This window comes from Cololabis saira, chromosome 17, assembly GCF_033807715.1.
Source record: "Cololabis saira isolate AMF1-May2022 chromosome 17, fColSai1.1, whole genome shotgun sequence".
NCBI classification, from domain to species: Eukaryota; Metazoa; Chordata; class Actinopteri; order Beloniformes; family Belonidae; genus Cololabis; species Cololabis saira.
Genome location: NC_084603.1, coordinates 13,901,080 through 13,925,250, shown reverse-complemented (window position 1 = coordinate 13,925,250; position 24,171 = coordinate 13,901,080). Strand labels below are relative to the sequence as shown.

At 42.5% G+C, this 24,171-nt stretch overlaps 1 protein-coding gene across 3 annotated transcripts in view; it reads right to left on the bottom strand.

The window, feature by feature from the left end:
• The window catches only part of slc22a15 (solute carrier family 22 member 15), a 24,381-nt gene extending 1,268 nt beyond the window's left edge, over positions 1-23,113 (bottom strand). For 2 of the 3 annotated variants that reach the window (XR_009784393.1, XM_061745765.1), the window contains exons 1-14: positions 22,977-23,113; positions 20,194-20,343; positions 19,962-20,094; positions 18,523-18,687; positions 17,377-17,506; positions 15,499-15,559; positions 15,279-15,404; positions 11,125-11,291; positions 9,490-9,630; positions 5,624-5,709; positions 5,432-5,540; positions 5,285-5,357; positions 903-1,061; positions 1-804 (exon numbers count right to left, since the gene is read on the bottom strand). The exon at positions 1-804 is cut by the window's left edge. Coding sequence is in view for 2 of the 3 variants with exons in the window: in XM_061745765.1 (XP_061601749.1) it covers positions 778-804; positions 903-1,061; positions 5,285-5,357; positions 5,432-5,540; positions 5,624-5,709; positions 9,490-9,630; positions 11,125-11,291; positions 15,279-15,404; positions 15,499-15,559; positions 17,377-17,506; positions 18,523-18,687; positions 19,962-20,094; positions 20,194-20,343; positions 22,977-23,060 (1,611 nt within the window). In the remaining variant the exon portion in view is untranslated. The remainder of the gene's footprint in view (positions 805-902; positions 1,062-5,284; positions 5,358-5,431; positions 5,541-5,623; positions 5,710-9,489; positions 9,631-11,124; positions 11,292-15,278; positions 15,405-15,498; positions 15,560-17,376; positions 17,507-18,522; positions 18,688-19,961; positions 20,095-20,193; positions 20,344-22,976) is intronic. The other variant, XM_061745766.1, reaches the window with a different exon arrangement.
• Positions 23,114-24,171: the final 1,058 nt, after the last annotated feature.

Here is a 24,171-nt window from a genome sequence, read left to right as displayed (position 1 = left end):
CGATGGGTGCTGGACTCTAAACCCGATGGGTGCTGGACTCTAAACCTGATGGGTGCTGGACTCTAAACTCGATGGGTGCTGGACTCTAAACCCGGTGGGTGCTGGACTCTAAACCCGATGGGTGCTGGACTCTAAACCCGATGGGTGCTGGACTCTAAACCTCATGGGTGCTGGACTCTAAACCCGATGGGTGCTGGACTCTAAACCCGATGGGTGCTGGACTCTAAACCTCATGGGTGCTGGACTCTAACCCTGAGCGACGTGGTTCCCGGATCAAAAATCCGACTTCTGAGACGCACAGCTGAGGTCTGATCCGGCCCGGCGCCGGTGGGTCCAGGTCAGCACCTGGATTTATTTGGACCTGAACGAAGGAGAATTTAAACAGGAATGTTTCGTTTCTAAATAATAAAAATACGGATCTTCAAACACGGAACCATCTGTGGGCCGAGGAGCGGTCCAGGGGGGACGCCAGAACTGAAACGACCGAGGTCTTAAAACTAAAAAAAGAAAGTAAAGAAGTCTGGATTTAGTCCTGGTCCTGCGGGGAAAACGCCGTCCCGCCGAGCTGCTGGGGGGCGGGCGCTCTGTGTGGAACGTCGAGGGAACCATCCGTCCTCCCGACCGCCGCGATGGCGCCGGGTCAGAACTCAGGAAATGAAGCGGGCTTCCCTCCGCTCCCCCCGGAGCCGCAGGATCCGCTCCGGCTTCCAGACCCGAAGGGAGACCGCGAGACCGGTCCCTCCAAGGAAATCACGGGAGCAGTCCGCGGCTCGACCTTCAGTCGTCATCTTCGTATAAAACAGCCTGGAGACGAAACCAGAAAAGAAGAAGGCGGATCAGAGGCGATGCCGGTCACCGTGCTCAGATGATCGGGTTTCCTCCGGCCCGCGAGCGCCGGTCACCTTGTTCTCCAGAATCCGGCTGTAGCCCGGACCGCCCAGGTCATCCAGGGTTTCGGCTGCCGGCCGGTTCAGGGTCTCCGGCAGCAGCAGACTCAGACACCCGGCAGAGAAGCCGCTCAGGCAGAAGACAGTGAAGGGCATGGAGGAGTGGAGCGCCCGCTGCAACACACACACACACACACACACACACACTTAATGATCTATAATCGATATTTATTCACCGCATCATTAAAGGTGTGACTTAATCTCCAATAGGGCTGGGCGATATGGACCAAAATTCATATCTCGATATTTTCTAGGCGAATGGCGATACTCGATATATATCGATATTTTTTCTGTGCCATAATTGGGGTTTCCCCCAAAGCATTATAGCATAGCATCTCTGTTAGCTTCAGTTTTTTCTGAGGCAAACCCTTAAAAAAACAGTTTTAATACAAAGCCTCGTGCCAAAGGTACCTTTATTAACAGAGGTCTGCACAATATCAAAATGTATAAAACAAATGAAATAAAAATAAACTGCCTGCATATATAGAATAAAAATGCTTCTTGAATAAAATAAAACAAATATCCCTTTCCTGCATAAAAATTAAATTAAAATACCCTGTGCAATTAATACAATGTAGACAGTAACAGGCAGACTTTTCCACTGAGGTTGACAGTTGTGCAAATAACAAAACATTTGTGCAAATCTCAAATAAAACAAGTCAATTCAAGTCAATTTGTCACAAAATAAGCTATATCAAAATCATTAAAAGAAAAAAAAAAATTTTTAAATCGATATAAACGATATTGTCTCGTACCATATCGCGTTCTCGATATATCGCCCAGCCCTAATCTCCAAACGGAAACATCTTCTCTTCTGTCTTTAAAATTACTTTCTGTCTTCAGAAGTTTTCTTTTCTTTTTTGTTTCAAATCCACAAATGAAATCACATCTGTGGGTCAAAAAGTAATAGTTAATCAACTGGGGATGCCCCGATACCAGTATCGGGGCCTATACTGCTCTCATATACTCGTACTCACAAAAATTCTCCGATACCACTTCATTGTTGTTGTAGTTACTGATTAGTGACTCTAGGGGGAGACGTTGAGCCGCCGTCAGCGTGGTGATGAGAAGAGAGTGATACATGAGTGAGACTGGCAGCGCCGTTTCAGGCAAGATAGCAACAATTAATGCAGGCGGGATGTCAGCAGTGTGGACATATTTCAAAATAAGGGACGACGACAGAAGCAAGGCCAACTGAAGCTACGTGCTGCTAAGGTATCAAGAGAAGGGAAGGAGAATACGCCGTTTAATACCAGCAACTTGATAAAACATCTCAAGGCGCATCATAAAGCTGAGGATACGGAGTTTGCTAATGCTACTGCAAAACAGCCAACATTAGCTCAGGTTCTGCAAAAGAGACAGACAATGGAAAGAGAAAACCTGCGGGCCGTTAAAATAACGGAGGCTCTAAGCCGTTATGTATAGCGCTGGATGAGCAGCCACTGTCAGCTGGAGAACACCAAGGATTTCACCGTCTTCTCGACGCACTCGAGCCGCGATATGATGTTTCATTGATATGTTATATGTTTGATATATTTTTTTAAATGTGAAGACAGTGCCAGTGTGGAGACTTTTTATTTACACAGAAAGATTATTGGCCCTGTGATGGACTGGTGACCTGTCCAGGGTGTAACCCCAGCCTCTCACCTGAAAATAGTTGGGATAGGCTCCAGCAGACCCCCGTGACCCCGCAAGGCATAAAGCGGGTATAGATAATGGATGGATGGAAGAAATATTATTTTTTGATTAAAATAGTTATTCTCCTCATTTTATTTATTTTTATTGAATTTATCTGTTGCAAATAAAACCCATCTTCCAAATCATTGCATTTTCCATTGGATTTTTAGCCTAGTTTTCGTATCGGTACTCGGTATTGGCAAGTACACAAATTAAAATACTCGTACTTGGTGTGAAAAAAATGGTATTGGGGCATCCCTAATTAAAACGTTTGTCCCGATGGTCCATGCGTGGTAGTCTTACTGTTCTGTTCGAGGACCTTTGCAGACCTCTGGATGCTTATCTGCAGGTGATGACTGATGCAGGTGTGATGTAAGTGAGATCTAACTTCCATATTTTAAGATAAGATAAAGTTTATTTGCCATTTGTACATGTGTTAAGGTGCAGAGGAATTATGGTGCAGAGGACACTCAGAGTACAAACATAAAAAGGAGTAAAAATGTATTTTATTTTAATTGTAAATTAGCTGGTTTTGTTTTGGTTTTTTTCCCTTTTTGTCTTTCTATATTTTATTTATTTATTTATGTGGGGGGCTGCAGGACCCGCGGCGGCCACCAGGGGGAGCCAGATGCTCAGCGTCTCGTAAACCATCCGTGGAGGTAACGCGCATGCGTGACAGATTCTCGTCCTCTGTTTTCAGCAGCGTCTCCATGACAACCTCCTCCCACAAGGGGGCGGGGCTTCCCCTGACATATTTCCAGCTTTCAGCATGAATCACGAACCTCCAGCTAATAATCTACTTCATGTGTACAGTAATAACAATCACGACCTTTATCTAACTGACCTTTATCTAAGGACTAACTATTTCACAGAACCACGGTGCTTAAATAAATAAATAACAGGTGCAACACACATGTTGAAGGAGCAACAGAAAACAGCTGAGTAATGAATCCTGAAGAAAAGATGAGCTCGACTCATCATGACTCACAGAAAGTCCCGCCGCCACACCCCCCACTTAACATGAAGTTACACTTTTGATTTTACTTGACACGGTTAATTATAGGTACTTTATTTTGAGGTAATAGTTTGGTGAAATTGTTCTGTTCAGGTTTATTCTTCGGCTATTGTGCTGTGTGTGTGTGTGTGTGTGTGTGTGTGTGTGTGTGTGTGTGTGTGTGTGTGTGTGTTCAGATTCTATGCTCCACAGATCTGGATTAAACTCCCAGAAACCTGCAGGTTCGTTGAAACCATCAGTTCCTTTAAATCAGGGTTAAAAACTCAAAATAAAACTCTAAAATAAGTTCACTCTGGTTCAAGTCTAACTTCTCTTTATTCTGCAGTAACTTCTTTTCCTCTTCTCTTTTCATATTTATAGTAGACTTGTAGTTGAGACCGCCTAAACCGAGACCAAGACCAGAGAGTATCAAGACCAAGAATAGTTCAGCTCCAGACTGAGACCAAACCTAGTTATTTCCTGATCCTGCATGATTGCAGAACATCAGCTCCATCCTGGTTCAGCTAGTTTCCACAGAGAAGTGGATGATGATGTTGAACTCACTATAAATGTTTCCATCCATCAGCTGAGATCAGATATGTGTGGCGACTGCACTACCGCTATTTCTACTATTGGAGGATTGACTCCAGTGCTTTAAGGATTGACACGACTACTAACTAGTCCCAAAGTCCTCTAGCAGAATAACCAGCTCCAACACCCCCCTCCACCTCAGAAAAGTCATGAATAGTTAATGTTACTGAATTTGGAGATGAAACCTGAATTTTAGGTATTAAAAATTGAAATTACATTATTTACCATTATAGTAATCAAATTACACTGAATAACTGGTGACCACCAGATTCTGTTACCAGAACCAAACCAAAACCAGACTAGAACCAGACCTTGAAAAGCAGCTTAAACCGTCAGAATAACCAGAGGTGTCAAATAACGAAGTACAAATACTTTGTTACCTTACTTAAGTAGAAATTTTGGTTATCTATACTTCACTGGAGTAATTATTTTTCAGGCGACTTTTTACTTTTACTCCTTACATTTTCACGCAATTATCTGTACTTTTTACTCCTTACATTTTAAAAACAGCTTCGTTACTCTATTTCATTTCGGCCTTTAATAAAAACTATCCAGTTAAATTGCTCCATCCGGATAGAGTGAATTTGGTTGTGGTTGTTTCAGATGTTCTTGTCCAGTTTTGTTCTTACATCCGTTCCCTCAGATTCCTGCAACTAAACTTGGATGTACATTCCAATAAAGGTTAGGATAAATGATAACATGCCTGTGAAGTTTGACTTTTTGCACCATTACAATACTTATAGGCAACTAGTCATCATATCTCCTGCTCTCTGAAACACATGTTAATGCTCAATAGTACACATATATAGTTCTTTAATATATTTACATTATACTAAGATGCATTCATTTTCAATGGCTTTTATCCTTAATGGCTTTCCCCCCCTTACATTACTTTTACTTTTATACTTTAAGTAGTTTTGAAACCAGAACTTTTGTACTTGAGTAAAAAACTTGAGTTGATACTTCAACTTCTACAGGAGTATTTTTAAACTCTAGTATCTATACTTCTACCTGAGTAATGAATGTGAATACTTTTGACACCTCTGAGAATAACTTAGTTTTGTGAGTGTCTCACCATGGAGGGGACGAACGGCGCCAGGATCCCCCCGACTCTGCAGGACATGGAGCAGACGCCCAACCCGGCGTTCCTGCAGAGGAGACAGCACACGTCACGGTTCTGATGACATCACGCAGCGGGCGGGTCACCTGGGCGGCGGCTCACCTGATGGCCGTGGGGTAGAGCTCCGACGTGTAGATGTAGGCGATGTTGAACCCGGCGCTGACCATCAGCTTCCCCAGCAGCGCCAGAGACGTCACGCTCAGCAGCGTCCCTGTGGAGACAAGCGGAGGCTGAAAACGAGGCGTCGGCGCTGACGCCGGCCGGGTCGGGCCGGGGGGTCCGGCCGGGTCTCACCTGAGCCTGCAGGGACCAACATGGTGAAGAGGCAGGCGGAGCCGGCGAGACACAGGAAGCTGGCCATGCTCTTCCTCCTCCCCGCCCTGAACACAAACACACACTGCTTATATTTACAACTAGTGCCAACCAATAACAGACATACAGGACTGTCTCGGAAAATTTGAATATTGTGATAAAGTTCTTTATTTTCTGTAATGCAATTAAAAAAACAAAAATGTCATACATTCTGGATTCATTACAAATCAACTGAAATATTGCAAGCCTTTTATTATTTTAATATTGCTGATTATGGCTTACAGCTTAAGATTAAGATTCCCAGAATATTCAAATTTTTTGAGATAGAATATTTTTTCTTAAACTGTAAGCCATAATCAGCAATATTAAAATAATAAAAGGCTTGCAATATTTCAGTTGATTTGTAATGAATCCAGAATGTATGACATTTTTGTTTTTGTAATTGCATTACAGAAAATCCCAATATTCTAATTTTCTGAGACAGTCCTGTAACTTTGACACAAGACAAGCGGTAAACAACAGATTCACATCAGCTCTGCCGAGAACTAACACATTTAGAAGAACAGCTAAGTACAGAGCTGCTGCAGAGTGGAACAACTTCCACCCGAGCTTTTATTACCGTACTGGAAAGCAGAAGTAGTTCTAAAAACAAACTGAAAAAGATGATTTTAGAAAGGTGTGTGTATAATATCTGACTTCTTGGTTTCTGGGTAAGCTTTTATTTTTGTTGTTTTTTGGTTTCATAAGCCTAGGTATTGAGTGGGTGTGAAAACAGGTTTTATAAGCAGTCGACACTGTGGTAAATTATTTTAATATTGTAGTTTTTTTCAGTGTTACTATCATGTATAATTCTATACTTGATTGTTATTCTGTATGTTTTTATTATGTATATAATTGTGTCCTGTGTGAGGACCCCAGGAAGAAGAGCCATTACTCCCACAACGGAGTGATGGCTAATGGGGATTCTAATAAATAAACACACACACAAACACAGACATGTTCAGGGGACCGTTCTGAAACCCGAGACCCGCCAAGACCAGAAGAGGGATCTGGTTCTGTTTGGGAACAGTTCTGGTTTCAGAGACGGAGACAGACTTTTATTTTAGTTTACAAACGTTCACGTCCACCAGAAATAACGAGCTTCAGAAGCCTCCGCTGGACGAGATGATCATCATCGGGGGTTACCTGGAGGCAGACCTGGGGGGGGGGCAGGTGGGGCAGGTGGGGTGGACGGTGGCTGCAGATCTGGGGAGGGTAAACCTTGGATGTTTCTGAACCGACCAGTGGGCGTCGGTCTCGGGCGGATTTTCAAAATAAAACAGTATTTGGACGGGATGAAAAACCAAAACTAAAAATAATCACTTTTCCGGTCCGATACCTGGGATCTGGTGCGTCCACCCGGGCGCGCCTTTGTTTACTCTTAAATGAACCGGGCCGCTATCTTAAGGTTCAAAGGTGGTTTTCGCTCGACAAAATAATTTAATTTCTTAGGAAGAGATACAACGTTTTCCACTGAGTTCCAGGGGAATTCCAGCAGCCAAGACTCTGACTAACACTCTCCCAGTGTGCACACGCCCAACTATGAAGTCAGCATCGGAAAACTAAAACCTCTCTATCATTATTCTGCCGTTGCAGGAGGAGAAAGCTCGTGTGTTGCAGGAGTTCAGGCCAGGCAGGGGGGGCGGGGGCGGAGGGTAGCAAGGGTGTAGTACTGATGACCTCAACTTTGAGATTCCCTTCTTCCCACAAACACATCATCTGCTAAAGCAGTGTTTCTCAATCCTGGTCCTCGTGGGCCCCTGTCCTGCATGTTTTAGATGCTACCCTGCTTCAGCACACCGTGATAAAAGTACCTGTGTCATCAACAGAGCTGTGCAGACCTTGGTGACAAGCTAATGAGGACCTTTAATTAGAATCAGGTGTGTTGGTGCAGGGAAACATCTAAAACATGCAGGACAGAGGCCCACGAGGACCAGGGTTGAGAAGCACTGTGCTAAAGGAAGCCCAGCACGGGGATTCTGGCACGGGTTCGTCCGGAGGGACTTGGTCCACATTCACCCCTTTTCCACCAAACCGGTTCCAGGGCTGGTTCTGGTTCTGGTTCTGGTTCTTGGCCAGTGCTGAGTTTGGAACCAGGATTTCTGTTTCCACTGACAAATAACTGACTCCGGGCCAGAAGAACCGGTTCCAAGGTAGTACCAACTCTTTGCTGGACTAGAGGAAAGAACCGCTTATGTAAGCGGAGGGGGCGGAGTTATTAAGACTAACGGCAATAGCAAGACTGGGAGACGGACACAGTTTCAAATAAGCATCCATTAATCTGGATGCAGCAAAGCATCATGGGTCTGAGGAGGAGACAACCTGTCTTTTACCCTGGAGTCACACTGAAAGCACCACATAGATGTCCGTTTGCCATTCATATTCTATGAAAGCGTGCTGCGAGAGGCGTCAAAAGCATTGGAAGCTCCTTCACATGCCGACATGAGCAGAGCTGTGCACTAACAAACTTATTTTATCAGGAATTAATATATTTCATCCAGCAAACTGACATTTTTGCTGATTTGACTGCCGTTTTTACCTGAACTGCTCATGGGAAACACTGAACGATTTTATTTGCTACATCGATCCAACGCAAAATAATTAAAAACCGTGCTTATTAATCACAAAACACAGTTTAAACAATATGACCAAATCCGCTCCGACCCGGTGTGTCAGTGTTCAGCGCAGACAGACTGCAGCTTCACCGGGACCAACGGCTCTGATGGTTGATGTTGGTCCGAGGACCAACCTTGTTAAGGAGCATCAAACTCACTCTTATCTACGAGGAAATAACGCTAAAATATAAAGAAAGCTTCACAAAGTGTGAACCATGGTGAAATAGGAAACTGAATATGTGCACGCTATATATACACAGTAGATATGTGCACTTTGTTCCTTCCAGTTCTGCAGCGCAGCATGAAGCCCCGCCCACTGCAGGCATCGGCAGACTTCAGTGTGAATCTACCATAAGAGATGTGGTCCACGGACACCAGTTCATATTCCCCCACCATCTATGCGCTGCATCACTTTAAGAATGGCCCCTTTTCTGCCGTGCGGTCCCTTTCTGTTTTTTAATCACCATTTGATTCGATCCGATATTAATGTGGGTTAGTGTTATTAAAAATGTTTTTTGAGCTGTTGCCTGAATTATACGACTGTAAAATAACTAGTGAAATAATAATTTCACAATAATTATTGTTAAATAACTAAAAAATAAATAACTCAAATGGGTCTTTCAATATCCATTTAAAGTGCAAAAAAGAAGAAAATTGCAACAGCTCATGCAGTAAATAATTTTAGCTCGTCTAATTTATTCTGTCACCAGACACACAGCTGCCATGAAGCATCAGGCATTTTTCAGTTGTCGTGACAAACCGTGTGTCCAATAACAGAAGAAACCAAACAAGCTATAGTAAATATAGATAATGTTATATAACGTTTTGAAATTTAAGCTGAAATATCCAAAACACTGAACACTGGCTGTGCACGGTTGGTGTATGAGTGTGTCGAACCATAATTCAGGCTTAAACTGTACCACAAGAAAACGCACGTGCAAATGTTTTTTGTTCTTTCTTTTTTTTCCTTATTTTCCAACTGACGGAAATCCGTCTAGAGACGGAGAACTTTAATCCCTGAGCGACGTAACTGACGTGGCTCCCCTTAGCACCCGAGCTGTGGAAAAGCAAACCGGTTCTCAGATGGTTCGCAAGTTGAACTAGTTGTGAACCAGAACCAGCCCTGGAACCGGTCTGGTGGAAAAGAGGTTTTTCAGAGTCTCAGGTGTAACAAAGCAGGGGTGCGTTCCTCACCAGTGTTTGCTGATGAAGTAAATGCAGAGCGGGTACGCTGGCAGCTCCACCAGCCCGTACATGGCCACGTTAGCGTAGCGGCTGCCGGACGTCTCGCTGGCGCCCAGGGTGAGTCCGTAGTACACCAGGCTGCAGGCGTACCTGCAACACACACCAGGGGAGGCGCCTCCATCAACAAAACCTGCATCTGCACATATCTGATCACAGAAGCTGGTTTACTTGTAGCAGCTTTTGCATTTCCAGGGACACAAAGTGCACCGACCGGCCCTGCATGACGCACCGTTAGTGTTTTCATCGTCAACATCGTAAAAAAGATATTATAGCACCGTCATGTAAACTTATCACATCTGTGTGCTACATTACTGCTAATTTACAAACATTTGCATAAATATTTTATTAGTGCTCGTTCTTCATCCTATTTTCTACTGAAGAGTATTAAGGCCATGCAGGAGAAAGGAGAAGATTTTTTTTTATTGTGCACTTCGAGAAAAAAAGTCGAAATGTTGAGAAAAAAGTCAAAAATGTCGAGAATGTTGAAATACAATTTCGAGAAAAAAGTCGAAATGTCGAGATTAATGTTGAAATACAATTTCAAGAATAAAATCGAAATTTCGCCTTTTTTCTCAACATTTCAACTTTATTCATGAAATTTTGACTTTTTTCTCAACATTTCAACTTTTTTCTCGAAATTGTACTTCAATATTAATCTCGACATTGACTTTTTTCTCGAAGTGCATAATGAAAAAAAAATCTTCCTCTTCTAAAATATTATTTTTTATTTTTCTCCTGCCTGGCCCTAAAACTCTTCCGTAAATTTCAGTGCCTTCATAATAGAAATAGAAATAAAAATAAATGTTACACAGAATTAAATAAAGAGGACACCGTTTACACTCACTAACATTTTACATTTCTGTTAAATAACAGGTATTTTAAAACAAAATGGTGTTTATTCACCTCTATTCTGGATGAAAATTTACACTTGAACTAAATAAAGTTGAAGCTGTCGTCATGCACGGTGTTTATTGGACACATATCTTTGGCCAAATGGACCGTGATTGCTCTAGTGATCCCGACAGGTGGATGGATACGGTGACGCTGTAGAAGCTTGTTTTAAGGTACATTTGAGATGATGGTGAACCACTCACGCTTGCAATGGATGGAAGGTGTTTCTTTACCTTCATGCATTCATTGTAGCTGACGTAGTGGTTTGTTTTAGGTCGTTGAACAAGTTAGTTGTGTTGGCTTGTGGCGCAGAAACACCTTTAGAGCGCTCTCTGAATATTACGTTTTCCTGGTTAACATCGCTTCACCTAAATCTGAAATATTTGAACACATGATGACCCACGTCGAGGGACAGGCACTTCGTCTCCTACAACAGACATTAAACTTTTGCTTCGACGTCTCTTGTAGCTGCAAATCCGAACATTACCCAGTAAAATTCAGGTGAGTGAGGTTACCCACCGCGGCTACATGCAGACAGCACGTAATTTTGATCGTGGGAAGCCAAAATACTGATTGCCATTAAAATTTGGTTAATTGTGCAACCGTAGGTGGAGGGACTGCAGGTCCTGCAGGTCTGGATCCAGACCCCGGTGGTCGGTAGAGGGACTGCAGGTCTTACAGGTAGATACTCACCACACGTACATGAGCACCACCGTCCGCATGCGGAGCACCGGGTGCAGCGCCAGCTGCAGGACTCCGGTGTTCCTGTTGTCATGGTTACCACCTTTAGAAACGCCCACGCGCTGCAGAGTCAGGTTGTTGGCGGCGTTGCCGTTCCTCAGCGCCATGTAACGCAGAACCTACCGATCAGAGAGCAGAGAACGATATCTGAACCAACGACAACAAGCTGCTTTAAACGTCACGTTTGATGTTTTCTTTCATTTTATTTTAACCTCTTTAATGAGTCGTTCACTGAAACATTAATTCAATACAGTCGACTCCTCCTGCACCCACCCGTCTCGGGCTTCTACCTTTAGGAAACTGGTGGGTGGAGCCGAAATCTAGGGCTGACCAATCAGAGAGGAGCGGGTACCTCGAGAGGCGGGACAAGTAAAGCATTTCATGTTCAAGTTGACTTATTGAAGTGTGTGCAGCGCTGTAACCACACGTGCACTGATCCAAGTTCTGACATTACTGAAAAAAACTTCTAATACCCGACATTTAAAAGTCTGGAATGAAGCGTCCACGTTGTTTTTCTAGTATTGCCTTTTTCTTTTTGGTTGTTTTTTAAGGTTTTGTGGGACTAGTAGCCTATACTGAAAAGAACGGTGATTTACAGAGCTATGTCTGCATGGAACCCACTTCCCAAACACTTTAAGAAAACTATTAATATAAAAGAATTCAAATTGTTAGTAAAGAAACATCTCCTGAATAGATATATATAAAACGTATTTAATAATTAAATAAATAATGTAGATAGTATATGGGTATATATACTGTATGTGTGTGTGTGTATGTATGTATGTATGTATGTATGTATGTATGTATGTATGTATGTATGTATGTATGTATGTATGTATGTATGTATGTATGTATGTAAAATATATGAATATTTATTAAAAATGGTTGTTGGTGCAAACTATGATAATTATACATGGTTTGAATTTGTTGAAAATGTATGAATATGGATTGATTTTATTTATATCTAAATGTTAAACGGAAAGACTTTTTATTTTTTTCTTTATTTTCCGTTTTACCCTTCTTTTTTTATATGCTACCTCTTTAGGTTTGCTTTTAATTTTTGTTGTAATGTACTGTGTATTATGTGTCGGACCCCAGGAAGAATAGCTGCAGTTTTGCTGTAGCTAATGGGGATCCATATAAAACTATAAACTGTAGACTATATATTGAGAAAGTAGGTAGACAGGAAACAGGTAGAGAGAGGGAGGGAAACATTGCAGTTTAGAGCGACAGGCCGGGACTCGAACCTGCGCTACCAGCACGAGGACTTTAGCCTTTACAAATGGTGCCGGCTCGACCCACTGAGCTATCCAGGGCTCCGTATTGCTGGTTTTTAAAAATAAAAATAAAACAGCAGAAGAAGACCAGACTTTTCTCACTGGGACTACTTATAAAAGAAAACTTTTGTGTTTTAACCTGAGTGACGTGTTTTCAGGTCGATGTGAACAATTGATTTAGTAGTAAATAAGTCTTGAAAGGGCTGAAATGTCATTATTTTGCTCTCTTCACGTAAGCATTAATCCATTCATTCATTCATTCATTCATTCATTGCAGTTTGGTCCTCTAAACATTCAGTTCAAAACATCCTCCAACTCTCTTTGTTGCCGTCTTCTGGAGACTTTATGATGAGTTTAATTCTCTGCAATAGTTTCATCAGCTGTTTGGCATGCGTTATGATGCGTAACCGCCACGACGACATAGTTGGTTACATGCAGGAGAAGCTGACTGATTTTAATAAAAGCATCAATGCTGATGTCAGGACCAAGGTGACGACAGCTTAGAGGTGATGAAACACACCCGCATGGGTGCGGTATTTTGCAAACACCACGTTTCCTCCTCAGCTCTGCAGACGGATGGATTTCATTACTCTCCCCCCGACCACATTCTTCCCGTCGTAGGAGGAAGAGCAGCTTCAAAAGTTAACTATTTCAGCCCTCACTCTAACGCCTGGAGATATTTAGAAAGTAAAAACAAGTAAAAACAAGCCAGGAAAGATAAAACCCCACAAGAGGCCTCTTGGAGGAAAACAAGCCGACGCAAGACGACCAAAATGAGGTGCGTCTTCCATCTCCTCTTGGTCGCCGCCGTCTTAACAAGCCCAACAAGTCAAGCATCAACTGTCACGCAAACTACCGAACAGAGGAGAGTTCAAGGTCCCAGGGGCGGTTCTGGGGGATCCGGGGTGGGACTAGCAGTCCCCTGTGGCCCCCCTGCTGAGGGCATTAATAAATACAGATGTTTTAGAAAACAGGAGAATTGACCCTTTGTCAAGCCCCGCCCCCGTTGCCAGGTTGGACAAAACTATCATCTCTCCCATCCAATTCCATTGTAAAAATGGGGTTTTACATCAATTTATTTCTAATTAATGTAGCAAAGAAAATCAACAGTAACTAGATATAAATAAAAAAGGAACACTTCAGGTACCATGGAGTGAGTTTAAAATCTGAGGTTTTCGGCGAAAATGAGATATTTTGATGAGTTTAGCTGATCGTCCTCGTGGTGTTATCCAAAGCAGACATATTCAGTATTTTACCGTTGGTTTTGGGATGAATTGTATTCCTGTGGTTCCCTCTGGGTAGCGGGTGTAACTTTTACAAGTTCTCACACCGCTTAACCGGTTGTAGCTATGGGTTGTAGCTGCTGCCGCGCCGACTTTGTTTTGGAAGTACGGATCGTATTTCTGTCACTTTGGGGATTAAAATACGCTGCACCCTCACGGAACTACAAGTGTTCCTTTTTAATAATACAAAGTTTAAAATAAATAATCCAGTGATTTAAATTTCGATACAAGGCAAGTAAAAACTAAGATTTTTCCATTGATGTGAACGAGAGAAAATACTGTTTGGTCCAACCAGATATTCTGACCCGGATGTTGCAACGGAGAAGGATGTTTCTGATTGGTCAGTCAGGGACCAATCAGAAGGCTGACCAAGGGTCAATTACAGGTGAGCTTGGCTTCATACTAGCATACGCATTAACTTTTTCCTCAAGCCAGCAGCGAGGTGCCAAAGTTGATGTTATACTATAAATAAATGCATCAGTTTTACTTGCTGTCTTACTTAGAGCAAACCGGTAACAGTGTGAGTGTGCATAACAATAATAATAATAATAATAATAATAATAATAATAATAGGCCTGTGTTGAAGAAAATCGATTTTCCGATTCTAAATCGATTCTCATATTAATTTCCAAAAATCGATTAGTACAGGGGTTGGCAACCCAAAATGTTGAAAGAGCCATATTGGACCAAAAGCACAAAAAACTAATATGTCTGGAGCCGCAAAAAATGAAAAGTCTTGTATAAACCTTAGAATGAAGGCAAGTGGCGAAAGTTGAAATGTCGAGAAAAAAGTCGAAATGTCGAGAAAAAAGTTGAAATGTCGAAATTAAACAGGAATGAAAAAGGAAGAAAAAAAAGAGAAAAAAAGGAAAAAAGAAGAAAAAAAAAGGAAAAAAAAAGGAAAAAAGAAGAAAAAAAAGGAAAAAAAGAGAAAAAAAAGAAGAAAAAAAAGGTCAAACATTTTTGAAAAAGCTCCAGGGAGCCACTAGGGTGGCGCTAAAGAGCCACATGCGGCTCTAGAGCCGCGGGTTGCTGAACCCTGGATTAGTATATCTAAAGATCGATTTTTTTTCATAATTACATTTTCGCCTGGTGAACTGTCAAACCATGCAACAAGGCGTCGAAGAGTAGCGGTAGCGTTAACAAAGCGCTGGTTTTTAAAACTCCTGAACTAAATTAACTTTTCTTTCGATGTGAAATTAGTGAAATTAGTAGTTCACTAGTTATTTTACAGTCATATTATTCAGGCAACAGCTCAGAAATATTTTTTAACAACACTTACCCAAATCAATATCAGATCGAATCGAATCAGATCGAATCAAATCCGGATAATCGATTCTCAATCTTAAGAATCGGAATAGAATCAATTCTTGACATTTGAATCGATACCCAGCCCTAAATAATAATAATAATAACTAAAGTTGTGCAAGATGAAGACATAAAAGGATATGTCCTATTATCAAGTCTACGATGGGTGTGAGACGGAGCCAGATGGTCCAGATGTTGAGAGGAGAGCAGAGCAGGAAACGGAGGGACAGACAGAGACCTGGTGGACGAGGGGACAGACAGCAGGAGGAAGAGACGGAGGCGGAGGTCGTGTCTGAGGGAGATGCAGGGAGAGAGATGCAGGAGGAAGTGTCTCCGCGAGCGTCGGAGCATCAGGTCTGCTGTGCTAAAGAAAAGGTTTGTTGAATTAAGTTGTTTTTTATTGAGACTTATTTAGACCCCCAAGTGAGACGTTAAACGGCTGGTTTTGGCGTAGTTACCTCCTCGGCTCGCTCCGTCTGACCCTGAGAATACAGCCACCGCGGAGACTCTGGGAGGGTTCTGGAGGGAAGATGAAGACGAGACGTTACTGCACACGTTCAGGTTGTCTGCTTCGGTCCAAATCCCATCGTCATTTTGCGTTTCCAGGGAAACAAATGGCGCTTTTACACTAGTACCTACTCAGCACGACTCGACTCGACACGCCCTGTTTGGCGCTTCTCCACTACGGGTCGAGGCGGGTGGAGGCGTGCAGAGTTGATACTTTTTCTGTATCTATTCGGCCGAGGTTCTAAGCGGCTGAGTCGGCCCTGGATCTGATGTCATCACACTACAGGCCACCGATTGGTTCATTGTTCATTGTTCATTTTATTCAACAGCCAATGGCAGCGCAAAAGTCTGTTTGGTGATCCAACTCTGAGGTGAAGATGTTCATAAACCTGGTGGCTGACGAGATAATTAAAAAAGGGATCTAGACGGGGAATAAGGAACGACCAGATCCACCAGGAACTCTCACTTCATAGCTGCTCGCGGCTACCAACGGACTTTTCAGCAGCGCCGACACAAACTAAATTTTTTTTAAAGTGTTGCCGCCTGAAGCTTCTTTCACTCTCATTTTTTAACTTGATATCGAACACAAGTCACAGACCCAGCAGCACATTTATCATCTCCTCCAGGTTCTACATCTTTAGTGTTGTTGTCTTCTCCATTAAGATCACACAATCAAATACGTCACAGCAGCTTCGCTCCAATCCCGCCTACTTCTCATCTGGGTGTTGAAAAACAAACAAGTGCAAGGGAAAGTGGAGGTGAGACGAGGTGTGCTGAGTCACGCTGAGTAGGTACTAGTGTAAAAGCGCCAATAGTGGACCGACCGGTCCTGCAGGATGCTCAGCTGGTGTTTTCATCATAAACAAAACCAGCTGTCAGTCGGGGGAAGTACAGAAGGTACAGTAGCCGCCAATCAAAGGTCTACACCTTTAATTATAAAGATCAAGGTCAGAACTCAGTGGTCGGTCCTGCAGTTCTGGATCCAGACCCCAGTATTCGGTAGCATAGCACCTCGGGTCAGTCACTTTGTGTTTACATGGAAATAGTAATTGCGAATTGAGGTTTACATGGAAAACACGTTTGATCGGCTTTATCCAAGTCCTCTTAAGATCTGGGGGTTGGGAAAATTGGATAGGAGGGCGGACCGGAAGTTACGACTACCGGAAGAAAAACAAACTTAGCGGCTACAACTTTGAAAAGCTCACAATTTTGATGTTTCCATCTGTTCTTTTAATTATTTCCAGATCCTCCAAGCTATTTATTAAATAAACGGTCTCTGCTCTTGACCAGCGTTTACTGCGTGCTGCCATCTTGAAACTTTGTTTGGAAAACAAGCCCAGCGCGGAATATAAGTGTCATGGAGACAGACGGGCGAGGGAACGAGCAGAAAGAAAGACCGGAATTAATTTAAAGAGGAATGAGTGTTTACATGATCACGGAATTAATCTATTCGGATTTAAAACCGGAATAAACCAGCCACTTACTTCGGAATTAAGTTTAATTTGGAATGGCCATTTTCATTCGGAATTAGGTGTTTACATGGTAATTTTTACTCATTTTAAATCGGATTTAATTTTAATTCTGAATTAAAGAGGAATTAAACTTCCCATGTAAACGCAGCCAATGAAGTCAATGAAGTCTTCCACGACGTCCGAGTACAGTCCGCATAGTTACACTGGTTGCCATGGAAACAAGACGCCCTGCCAACACCAATACTGACGAATGAGGGCTTTGGGGCGGAGTCAAGGGTTGATTTCATAAACATCATATAAATCTGACGGACGGAGAGAGGGGCCGACCGGTCCAGGACCCGTGGCGGTTCTACTCACACTGACAGCAGGAAGAACAGGACGCCCGAGGAGTTGGCCGCCGCCGCCAGACTCCGCCACGGCCGGATGAGGTAGCCCAGCGCCCCGAACAGGGCGATGCCCACGGCGAAGGTCATGCTGGCCAGCGTTCCTGCGGAGCGGAGAACAGTTCAGAGTGCTGGGGAGCAGCGGGGTCGGGTTCTACGTGAACCCATCCAGAACTGATCCAGAATCACTGACCAGAAAGACTTTAAATATTCAGGTACCTTTATTGAGAGCAATCTTAACTTTAATAACAACAGCAACCACATCTTTAAATCTTGTTATCAACGCCTACATTTACTACGCAAGCTCAACTCTTTTAGTGTGAGCAAGCAGATTATGGAGACTGTCTATAAAAACCTCATAGAGGGAATCTTAACCTTTAACTTGGCAATGTGGTACAGCAACCTTACCACAAAAAATAGATGCATGATACAAAGAATAGTGAATCTAGCCTCAAAAATAATAGGGAAGACACAGAGAAACTTAAGTGGCATTTATAAGGAAGTGATTGGGAAAAAAGCTGCTAGGATAGTAAATGATCGTACTCACCCACTCCGAGTTTAAATGACTTCCCTCAGGTAGACGGTACTGTGTACCAAAGGCTTACCGGAACTTATTTAAAAACTCATTAATTCCCAACGCCATTAAGGCTCTGAATGAGGGCACATCTCGGTAGTCGTGTCTTTTATGTACATGCCCTTGTTGTTCCTCCTTTTTTGCCACTAAGATGTTTTGCGTGTAAATGTTTAGTGTTTGTTGCTGTGTCATGTTACTGTTGTTTTTGTATTATGAGACAAAAGACAAATCTCCACTTGTGGACAAATAAACTAACTAACTAACTAACTAACTAACAAACCGTACCGTTGTCAGGGAGACCAGAACTGTAAATGTGTTTATTTCTGCTGTAAAGTTGAACATTTTAACCAGGAGTTCTGGATCCGGACCCTGGTGGTCCGTAGAGGAACTGCAGGTCTGGATCCATTACTATTACAGGAAACTAAAGGGTTCACATGCTTCTTCTTGCCACCTCTAAAGGAGGAAAGTGGCTTTTGTTTCCGAACTTTTAAGTTAAAATAAAAACCTGCAGGACCCATCAAAGACCGGGACCCCGCTGCTCCGTACCGGTCACGGCCCAGTAGGACTTGCCCACGTACTCCTGGGTGAGGACGAAGCAGACCAGGCCGATGCCGCCGTTCATCAGCCCCACCAGCAGGCGGGAGGCGGCGAAGACCTCGTAGGTGGGCGCCACGGCGGTCACGTAGCCGAAGACCACCTCCAGGAACAGACCTGGGGGGAGAACCGACACACGGGCTCAGAACCCAAGAACCGAGCTCCGACTCAAACTGGGACCACACCGTCTTAACAGCCCTGAGTGACGGTTTCCAGGGGCACTAACAAATATTACTTTTTTTTAACCATTTTAAACCATTTCCAAACCATCTGCAGTTTAATGTTCACTTCGCGTCGAGTGATGTCATGCGTTGCCAAGGCGACTGTTTGAACAATTTTCAGCCTTGAGCGCGTCAGTCAACCCGATTGCGGCTGCGAAGGTGGTGCTGGCCGATAAAACTGTACAAAACTGGGGGGATGTAGTGTTGTTTCTGTCAGCCTGTTTCAGTTTTAGTCTAGTCTTTGGGTCAAGCTATCATTTTAGTTTTTATTCGTTTTAGTCACGTTCATTCTCCTTTTAGTCGTGTCAAGTTTCAGTCGACTAAAAGTCTGAGCATTTTAGTCTTATTTTAGTCAGAATTGTCCATTTAAGTCTAGTTTTAGTCGAATATTGTATTTAGCCAAACCCATTTTACAATTCAAACAAGGTTATTATTATATTATTGTTACCTTATAGACTCAAGAATACATTAATTCCAGATACAGAAGACTCTAATTTGAGTTTACAACATATTTATTTTTCCACATTTCTCCCCATCTTTTTCTTTTTTCGACGACACATTAGGTTTTCTTTTCCACGTCTATGGAAAAGAAAACCTAAACTTAAAAAAATTGATCTTTGTTAGAATATTTCCTCTCATTTTGATCAACGAAAATGAAGACACATTTTAGCAGAGTTTTTATTTTGTAATTTACAATTTAGTCTTGTTATTAGTCTACGAAATTGCATTATATATTTAATTATCGTTATCGTTACATGACCAGCATTTTCATTGCGTCTCGTTTTCCTCAGGTGATAAAAGTTTGTTCACGACGATATTTAGTCATAATTTGCATTGACGAAAGGAGCTTTAATTTCATTTGTGGAGGGAAAAGGAAGACGTTTGATTGGCCGGGCAGATCAGAAGCCCCGCCCCTTCCTGCATTGAAGCGTTACAGAGCAAAACATTGCAAAACGTCGTAGATGGAAAACTTAAAGAGGGTCGCCAATCTTCCCGGGAGTGGACCAGGACCGGGTCCAACTGGGTTTTTCTTTCCTCTTTTTGGCTTCATTTGTGTAAATAACAATAATAATTTATGTTTTTGTCGTTAGCCTGAGACGGCGTTTACCCAGCAGCCAATCAGACGGCTCCCTTCGCGGGTTTAGACAGAGAACCAGGAAACGTCCTCACCTGCCAGGTAGACCGGCCTCCTGCCGATCCGGTCGGAGAGCGGGCCGAACACGACGTTCCCAACCAGGAGACCGGCGAAGAACAGCGACCCGGCGAGGCTGACCTTGTACGCCTGCTGCTTGACCAGGAACCACTAAAGACAACACAGACGGGTCGAGACCCAAACGTCTCCTGAGGGTTCGATCACAGACTTCAACATTTCAAAACGTGTCAAACCCGTCGGCTCGTTCACCTCCGTCACGATGGAGTCCACGTCCTCCGTGAAGGCGACGCGTTGCTGCAGCTGCTGCTGGTCGGTCGGGACGCCGTCCTGCGGGACGACCCGGTACTCCGGCGTGAACCCGACCAGAACGATGAGCATGGACTGACCCGCCATGTAGACCTGGGGCCGGATTCACAAAACATTCTTAAGAAAAAATCTTCTTAAGTGTCATTTTTTTTTTCTTAAGTTCAGTCTTAAGAAGAAAAAAGAGAAGAAGTCATTATTCTCCAAAAAAGTTCTTAAGTATTTTCTCAACTTTCTTCTTAAGAAAAAACTAAAGAATAAATGGTATTCTTGAAATAAAAGTTCTCAAATTTGTTCTTGACTTTTTTCTTAACTTTAAGACAACCTTGACCCGTCTTAAAATTTCTTCTGTGAAAAGGTTAAGCCTCTAATATCACCTTTTCTCAACACATTTTAGACAAGTTTAGACTATAGTTTAGAGGATATACTTTGTAATTAATTACACAAAGAGCCTGTTAACTGTTTGTTAGCATGTAAGTTAGCGTGGTAGTTAATTATTATTAATTTTCCCCAATAGTATTTTTTCGCACATTAATCTCATCCATCATAACCTCAAGCTCCTGTCTTGAAAAGTTCCTGCATCTCTTTTTCTCCTTCTCCATGTTTAGTGAGTGACTGATGGTTAAGACGCAAACTACCTGTATAAATGTTGTTTGTCGCGGCGTGCAATGCAATGACATATTTCAAGAAGTTCTTAAGTAGGAAAAATAAGAAAATCGTAAGAAATGACGGTTCTTAAGAAAATATTGAGGAATTGCACTTAAGAACTTCTTAATTTTAGATCTTAAGACATTTCTTAAGATCGTTCTTAAGAACATATTGGTGAATCCGGCCCCTGGACACCAGACCCAAGACTCGTCACGGGAATATTTGTTTTAGAAACTGAATATTGTTAGTTGAGGCTCCCCCTTAGAGACCTGACCTGGAACTGGATCAGAGGAACCCTGAATGAAAAGACGCCTGAAACCAACCAGCTAAAAACCTACTGCAGGATCGAAGTCGACCAGGAACGCTGCAGGTCTGGAACCAGACCTGCAGGTCCTCAACTGACCACTAGAGTCCAGATCCAGACCTGCAGGTCCTCTACTGACCACTAGAGTCCAGATCCAGACCTGCAGGTCCTCAACTGACCACTAGAGTCCAGATCCAGACCTGCAGGTCCTCTACTGACCACTAGGGTCCAGATCCAGACCTGCAGGTCCTCTACTGACCACTAGGGTCCAGATCCAGACCTGCAGGTCTCCACTGACCACTAGTCTGGATCTAGTCACATTTAGTGACCAGTAAACACCAGCGGGCCTGTTCCAGTCTCAGCCAAGCACACACCATGACACTATCTCCACCGTGCCGCCTCATGGCCTCTGATTCCAGATCCCGGGAGGTTTTTCCTCTCTCTTTTCATCGTTTTCTAACTTTAATTTTTCTTCCTGAATGTTATCCGTAGTTTGTACTTCTCTATTTATACCCATGAAGCCGTCTCCAGGGCGATCTGGACCTGTTGATGCTCTCCAGACCAGGAAATAACTGGTCCACTTTAGATACCAGATATCAGTGTTTTCTATTTATAAATGTACCAAACTACATTTGGGGATTTTATCATCTCTCTTATAGAATTAAGTCGTTTTTCTTTCTCACATATGGAAAAGAACAACAACAGGTACAAACTTAACCTGTTGGATGCTCTGGTCAGCTCGCTGAAGTTGGCTTCTGATTCGTCAATAAAAGAGGAACGGTAAAAAGTTATTTCACTGCTTTCTATTTTAAGCAACTAAATGCGTTTGGACCAGTTTTAATTCATAAACACGCACTAAGACTGGTCACGTGTGAGTCACGTCATCTCTGGCTCAATAAACACAAATGTGATTCATGCAGATGCTTTTATTCACTCGTTTATGTGTCATTCTCCCCACTTTCACACATTTATTTTTTTGTTACATTTTTATTGGATCACTTTTCTGATGTTCTTTGAATATAACTTCTCAATTAAAAAAAAAAGTGATTCATGCAGATGCTTAAAAAAGGTCCCTCTGACGTGGCATAAATAAATAAATGATAATAGTATTTTTCTCTTTATTAGTAACTAGGTTGACGGTACCACAAACTGTGTTTCATAAATTATTTACTAACTAATGCCGCGTTCCATTTACCTCGGAAATCGGAACTGGGAACTGGGAATGGTAACTCGGGGGTGGTGAAGCTTCTCACACTTTCCCAGTAGGAAATCCCACTTCGAGGGGCGTTCGAGTTGAAAATTCCGACTGGGAACTGGGAAATTCCGACTTCCGCGGACAAATGGAACGCGGCATAAAGTGCATTAGTCTCTTTTCTTTGACATAACGAATCTAAATCAAACTTCAGAGCTTTTGTTTGGATTTATTCCGAATATTTCACACAACGTGCACATTTTCCGATGCAAACAGCGGCATTTAGACACTGCGGAGCTTTTTAAGATGTAAACTCTTTTAAATGTTCACTTTTACAGGAAAAACGCTTTTAAAAAAAGGAAAACAAAACCCGTCTGACAGCCACGTAGCTGCAGCGTATGATGGTGATTTATGGTTCCGCGTTTACCAACGTAGAGCCTACGGCGTAGGGTATGCGGAAACGCGCACGTACGCGTAGCCTTCGCCGTAAGCTCTGCGTCGATTTAACGCGGACCATAAATCAGACGTCAACTCTCCTCGCCTTTGAGCGGTTCGTTTACCAGGACCAGGACCAGGGCCGCCTACCTGTGCCAGGACCAGGACGGCCACGGCTCGTTTCTGCCAGGGTCCGAACTCTCCGACATTTTGAAACGCTGTTTCTATGTCCATGCCAGGCCCGGCCAAGAGGAGCGAAGCGAGCAAGAGAATCACCGCCACTCACTTCCGGCTTCGGCCCCCGTTAAACAAGCGAGCCGAAGAGGATTGAGATATGAAAGATGGTGACCTGCACTTACTTCCGGGTTTGTGTAAAGCCCTTTTACGTTTTCGTCGTTTTTTTTTTAACTATTATTTCATGTTTTTCCACCACACAATGTTATAAATTATATATAAGTTATAATTATAATTTTATATATAAATTATATATTATATCTGAGGGCCTAACAGACTTCAGAGGCTGTTAAACGTGACCTGAAATCTTACCTTTTTAAGAAAGCTTATAGCTAATATCTTTTATATACCGTTTTTAAAAATATTTTGTAAAAAATGTTCATGTTTTATTTTTCTGCTCTGTAGAACTTTGAGATGACTAAAGGCAAGGCAAGTTTATTTATATAGCACAATTCAACACAAGGTAATTCAAAGTGCTTTACATCAACATTAAAAGCAGCAAGACATAATTAGACAGTAAATAACAAATACAATGAAATAAAATTATGAGAAAAGAAGGTAAAATAATAAAAAGCACAAGTTGCTGATTTAAGAGTGCGCTTAATAACAAATAAATCAAAAAATGATAAGAAAAGAGGTAAAATAATAAAAAGCACAGGTTGTTAAAAATAAGGGCAGTAGAGTACAGCACTAAATATAAAGTGTGTTATGAATACAATTTATTATTATATCTTCATTAGGAACACCTTGCTAGTAGCAAGTTTGACCCTCTTTTGCCTTCATAGGAGAGAGATTGCGGCTCATATTGACACGATAACATCTCTGCAGACCCCTCACACCCAGGACAAAGTCTGTTTGACCTCCTCCTGTCTGGACGGCACTACAGAGCTCTGTACTCCAAAACCTCCAGACTCAAGAGACTGTTTCTTCCCCCAAACTGTTGCTCTGATGAAAGTCTCATCACTGTCTCAGAATAATCAATAACAACCACAATCATATGCTGTAACAATGCACCTTTCAATAACCATGTCTACCTCATACTGCTGCACTTTTAATTGTATAAATGTTAAGAGCCATTTGTCTATTACTATTTGTAACTATTTTCCAAATT